This window comes from Chaetura pelagica, unplaced genomic scaffold (assembly GCF_000747805.2).
Source record: "Chaetura pelagica isolate M959 unplaced genomic scaffold, ChaPel_1.0 scaffold141, whole genome shotgun sequence".
Taxonomy (NCBI): Eukaryota; Metazoa; Chordata; class Aves; order Apodiformes; family Apodidae; genus Chaetura; species Chaetura pelagica.
In genome coordinates this window covers 1,223,692-1,229,460 of record NW_009952059.1, presented here as the reverse complement: position 1 = coordinate 1,229,460, position 5,769 = coordinate 1,223,692, and the positions used below count along the sequence as shown (strand labels likewise).

The 5,769-nt window shown below is 58.8% G+C and overlaps 1 protein-coding gene across 1 annotated transcript in view; it reads right to left on the bottom strand.

The window, feature by feature from the left end:
* PYGL (phosphorylase, glycogen, liver) overlaps positions 1 to 5,769 on the bottom strand; it is a 14,014-nt gene that overhangs the window by 5,249 nt on the left and 2,996 nt on the right. The window contains exons 3-12 of the mRNA XM_010004057.1: positions 5,058 to 5,136; positions 4,713 to 4,816; positions 3,816 to 3,947; positions 3,255 to 3,366; positions 3,093 to 3,175; positions 2,252 to 2,395; positions 2,049 to 2,141; positions 1,652 to 1,798; positions 1,146 to 1,309; positions 927 to 1,041 (exon numbers count right to left, since the gene is read on the bottom strand). Coding sequence (XP_010002359.1) covers positions 927 to 1,041; positions 1,146 to 1,309; positions 1,652 to 1,798; positions 2,049 to 2,141; positions 2,252 to 2,395; positions 3,093 to 3,175; positions 3,255 to 3,366; positions 3,816 to 3,947; positions 4,713 to 4,816; positions 5,058 to 5,136 — 1,173 coding nt within the window. The remainder of the gene's footprint in view (positions 1 to 926; positions 1,042 to 1,145; positions 1,310 to 1,651; positions 1,799 to 2,048; positions 2,142 to 2,251; positions 2,396 to 3,092; positions 3,176 to 3,254; positions 3,367 to 3,815; positions 3,948 to 4,712; positions 4,817 to 5,057; positions 5,137 to 5,769) is intronic.

Below are 5,769 nucleotides of genomic sequence, written 5' to 3'. Positions count from 1 at the left end.
TCTTGTACTCATGGATCCTCTTCACGTGCACGTCGAACATGGAGGAAGGGTTGATCTTCACTTTGTACTCCTTCTCCAGGTACAGCGCGAACTTCACCTTGTTCTCCTTGGGTGAGGGGCAAGGAGAACGTCAGCCCCCAGTCTGGCCTCCCCTGCCTTGTCCCCTCTGCCCCCACCCCTCACCTGCTTCACTTTAGCAACCTCCCGGATGAAGAGGTCGTCATCCACAAACTCGTGCAGCTTTGTCAGCTGGCTCAGGTCCCGCACATAGGCTCAGGCTTTGGGTTTGATCTAGAACATTGCAGGAGGAAAAAAGAAGAGGTGATTTAAGGAGTACTTTCAGAAGAGGCTGTTTATCCAGCCCTGATCTCACCATGCTTGGGCCTGCTCTGCACCAGCAGTGAGACCTGCCCCTCTTCCTTTCAAAAAGGAAGGTGATCCTTGGGCTGGAGCAGCTCTGCTTTAGACATAGGCTGAGGGAGTTGGGGTGTTCAGCCTGGAGAAGAGAAGGCTCCAGGGAGAACTTAGAGCAGCTTCCAGTGCCTGAAGGGGCTCCAGGAAAGCTGGGGAGGGGCTTGGGACAAGGGCAGGGAGGGAGAGGACAAGGGGGAATGGATTTAAATTTGAAGAGGGGAGATTAAGATGAGACATGAGTATGAAATTCTTTGCTGTGAGGGTGGTGAGACCCCGGCCCAGGCTGCACAGAGAAGCTGTGGCTGCCCCATCCCTGGCAGTGTTGAAGGGCAGGTTGGATGGGGCTTGGAGCAGCCTGGGCTGGTGGGAGGTGTCCCTGCCCATGCAGGGGGTGGGACTGTATGATGTCCCTTCCAACCCCAACCATCCTGTGCTTGATTTAAAAGCTGTAGATGGCTGAGGTTTGAGGAGCACCCCTCAGGTGTGGGAAGGGTGGGAGGTTGTGCTGTTACCTCAGCGATGAGCTCGGCCAGCCCCGGGTTGCAGAGCAGGAGCCAGCGCCGCGGGGTGATGCCGTTGGTCTTGTTCTGAAACTTCTCCGGCTCCAGCGCCGCAAAGTCCTTGAAGCTGTGAGGACAAGGAGAGGACACCCTCAGGCTCACCCCCCTGGCACCACCGCTGCCGCCAAGCCGAGGCTGATCCACCACCACCTCCCCCTCCCTGGGCTTTACACTTGAGTCTTGACTATCTCGGAGTGGATCTTGGCCACGCCATTGACAGCGTGGGAGCCGACGATGCAGAGATGGGCCATGTTGATCCTCTTGGTGCCTTCCTCCTCGATCAGGGACATCCTCCGCAGCCGGTCCACGTCGTTGGGGAAGAGGGATGCGATGTGCTGCCGGTGGAGGTGGGAGAGGAGGTGAGCAGTGCTAGCTTTTGGGTGTCCCACCCAGCGGGTCCCGAGGAGGGGGCCAAAGCCCCGTCCTCAACATCCCATGGAGAGTGGCTTCTGGGAACATGCATGGCCAGTTTTTGGGCCAAAACCACTGGCTGCGGGATGGTGACAGACTGGTGGGACGGGCTTTCCTAGACACAAGCCTCCCAAAATACCAGTCAGAGCCACCTGGCCACACACCCAACATCACAGGGTTGTGCCTCCTCTAATCCCAACTGCACAATGTATGCCACCCCTGTCCCCCTCTCTGGTGAGAACTCCCACGCTGCCCAAGGCACTTACATCCAGATGCCTCTGGTTGATCTCGTAGATGATCTGCAGGTGTCTGGGGAGCAGCTTCTCCACCAGGTCCACTGGCCAGCGCTCCAGGGCTTCGGGGAGCACCGTGTGGTTGGTGTAAGCAAAGGTTCGCTTGGTGATGTCCCAGGCCTGCCAGGGCAAGAGCTGGTGGTGAGGGTGGAGGCAGCTCCAGGTGGGTGCCAGCACCCACACGTAGTCCTCCCACAACGACCGCCAGCGTGGCTGAGCCAGCTCCTCCAAATCCATACTGGTTAAACCCAACCTGACTGCTCCACATCAATCCCCAGGCCACCCGCAGCTAAAAAACTGGTTCCTCAGCTCCCTGGTGGTGGGTGGGTGCAAGTGGAGGGGACCTGGGGCCAGGTCAGGTTCTTCCTACCTTGGTCCATGGTAGCTTCTCGATATCCACAAAAATCCTCATCAGTTCAGGGATGGCCATGGCGGGGTGCGTGTCGTTCAGCTGGATGGCCACCTGGGGAGAGCAGGGGTGGCACGTGGGGACACGGGGTGGGACACGGCTGGGCATCTGGGAGGCATCGAAATGAGCTCTGAGGCACGTGGCAGAGGAACCCTGGCTCATACCTGGTCGGGGAAGGAATCAAACACGGTTCGGACACTCTCCGTGCTCCCGAATTTGGACGCTTTGAAGCGGCGTATGATGTCCTGGAGGGTGGCAGCCACCACAAAGTACTCCTGCTTCAGCCGCAGCTCCTTCCCCTCGAAGAACTGGGTGCAGAGGAGCAGAAGGATCACACCACATTGCTCAGGAAGAGCTGCACCTTCCTGGAGCTCCCCACACCGGCACAGGTCCACAGAACACCATGACGTGAGCCCCCAGTGCTGCCCCCCTGTAGCTCTACCTCCCCAAACACCTTCTCACTTTCCAGATTTCAGCACGAGGGGTCTGAGATGTGCTGGTACAACCAGGTTTATATCCACCACCACCAGACCCCCCCAAGCATCATCAAAACCTGTTCTTGGCTTGAAAATCTTGGCTGCAAGGAAAGATATCAGGGCACTGGGAGGGGATACACAGGGGCTGTAACACCTGCTTCATAGAATCCCAGCCTGGTTTGAGTTGGAAGGGACCTTAAAGACCATCCAGTTCCAACCCCCCTGCCATGGGCAGGGACACCTCCCACCAGCCCAGGTTGCTCCAAGCCCCATCCAACCTGCCCTTCAACACTGCCAGGGAGGGGGCAGCCACAGCTTCTCTGGGCAACCTGGGCCAGGGTCTCACCACCCTCACAGCAAAGAGTTTCTTCCTCATGTCTCATCTAAATCTCCCTTCTATCAACTTGAAACCCTTCCCCCTCGTCCCATCACTCCATTTTTACATAAAGTCCCTCTCTGTAAAAATGTGAACTGCTCCTCAACCTTTATCCACCCCTAGACCAGGGACACCCCCTCCATCCCCACTCACGTTGTCATTGGGGTAGAGGACACGGGATATGTTCTCCGCTAGGTTCCTGTCCAGCACGGCCTGGATGTAGTCACCAACGTTGACTGGGGAGGAGCAGAGGAATGAGGTGTGCAGGGGACCCCCGGTGGCCCACCCCCCTCAGCACCCCCAGCACCCACTTACAGTCCTGCAGGTTGAAGTCGTTGGGTGCCCGAGCCGACCACAGGCGCATGGTGTTGACGGTGTTGTTCATGTACCCTGGCACGGGGGTGTCATAGGGCAGGGCCAGCACCACCTGGGACACAGGCACAGCAGCTGGGCCTGGGCTGCTGTTGCACCCCCCCATGTTTTTCCAGACCCTCCCACAGCAGTGAGCTCAGGGTTGCATCCCCCTTCAGAGGGTGGCACGTATGGGGATGCGCATGGTAGATGCCACCAAGCCTGGCTCTCCCCTGGGTCTGCCCAGTGGCTCAGGGGATGGAGAGAAGCTTGTGAGGGTCAGGAGAGGCTTAACTTAAGCCATCCTAGCACACAGACCCGCTGGAGGTGCTTTTGGGTTGCCTGCAGACAAAATCTGTCCCCATCCCCATATCCATCTCCTCCTCAGTTTGCTCCAGCCACTGCCTTTTCCACCCCAGGGAACCAGCCTTGCCGGTGCAATCCAGCCGGGATGCTGGCAGGACCCATGCCCAGGGTGCAGCCAGCCAGGGGGAGCCCCCCGGGGGATACACCCCCAACCCATACCTGGGTGTCGACCCACTTGGCACCGGTGGGCCCGTGTTCCACCCGGCCGTAGAAGTGGACGGGCAGCATGTACTCGGGACGTGCCTTCTCCCAGGGGTTTCCGTGCCGGAGCCAGTCGTCAGCTTCTTCCACCTGCAGGAGAGATGGAGAGCAGGGATGGGAACACCCAGCCCTGGGGACCTCCCTGGGTCCTGCCACATGGAGGGTGGCTGGGAGAGGCCCCGGCTGCTCGTGGCAAAGGGGATGATGCTTTGGAGTCTGTCTGCTCTCAATGTTGGCTCTGCAGGATCATCTCCCACCACATTTTACACTGCATCTCCAAAACAGCCTCTTCCACCCTTTGATGCTTAAATCCCAGGGTTGAGGGGCTGGAGCAGGGATGATGGGGCTGGATCTGGCTTTCCCTGGACTTCCCCACACCATCCCTGTACCATCCCCACCCTGCCAGGAGCAGGGACAGGACTTCTCCACCCTTGCCTGCTCCGTGGCTTTGCTCACGAACGTGGAAGATCTGCTCCACCCCACCGAGCTCTGCTGGGAACTGTGACACTGGGTTGGTTAAACTTATTCGAGGGAACAAGGTTTAAATATCATAGAATCTCAAACTGGTTTGGATTGGGAGGGACCTTAAAGATCATCTAGTTGCAACCCCCTGCCACAGGCAGAGACACCTTCCCCTAGACCAGGTTGCTCCAAGCCCCATCCAACCTGCCCTTCAACACTGCCAGGACCAAGGCATTCACAGCCTCCCTGGGCAACCTGCTCAAGTATTGCAGCACCAGCTCTGACTCCAGCTATGGGAGTTACTCCCTGATTTTGGCCTGGTCTAAGAGGCAGGCTGGACTCAGGGTGTGGGCTGTGCTGGGGAAGGTGAGGTCCCCAGGCCTCCATCCATACCTGCCACCCATTCCGGATCTTCTGGTTGAAGATGCCGTACTCGTAGCGGATGCCGTAGCCATAGGCTGCCAGCCCCAGCGTGGCCATGGAGTCGAGGAAGCAGGCTGCCAGGGAGAGAGGGGAGCATGGAGCTGCACTGCCCGGGAGCCAGGAGCCCCAGGAGACAGTGGGTCCTTCTCCCCGTGGAGAGCCGATGGCCACCAGCTCTCCAGCCCTCCCGTGCCTCTTGCTCCATTCATGGAAAAGCTGGAGCAATGAACCTCCCTGGGTGTGGGCACCCCCCCACACACACATTGGGTGTGAAGGCTCCAAAGGCAACAAGACCTTTCAGGGGGGCTCACTCACCAGCAAGCCTGCCAAGACCACCATTGCCAAGACCTGCATCCTCCTCGATTTCCTCCAGCTCCTCCATGTCCAGCCCAAGCTACAGAGAAGAAGGAGAAGGTGATGGGTTGTAGGGTCTTGGAGCTGCCCAGCCCCATGGAGGGGAGGCCCTGCTGGTGTGCACCCCTAGCTGCTGCCCTGCACCCACTGCAGGTGGGCTTCAGGAGGGGTGAAAAAGGCACCCGAGCCTGCAGGACTCACCTGGGCCATGGGGCTCCACACTCAAAGCAGCCCCTCTCCCCTCCATTGTTACTCCATGGTGTGGCAGGGACCAGCTCTGGTGTTCAAGTCACCCCATCAGCCTTTACAAGGACACACGTGTCCTTGACCTCACCGTGGATGAGATCCTGGGGGTGGGGGGACACCCAGCCATCTCCAGGGTGCTGCTCTTGTGGTCCCACGCATTCCAGGCAGGTCTCCCAGGGATCATTCCCTCCCTCCATGCCCCACAGGGCAGGCACCATGTTCCTGCTCCCCCAGCACCTTCAACCCCCACCTCCAGGCATTGCCCCACAGAGCAGGCACATCCCCCAGCTCCAGGCATCACCCTGGGATGGAGAAGCCCAGAGAAGCAGCTACAACCACTTTTACAAGGATATGAAAAGTTTACAGCCTGGTATGCTGTGGGAAGGAAAATTTTTTGCCTATGCAAAGCTCTGTGGGCAGCTCAGCA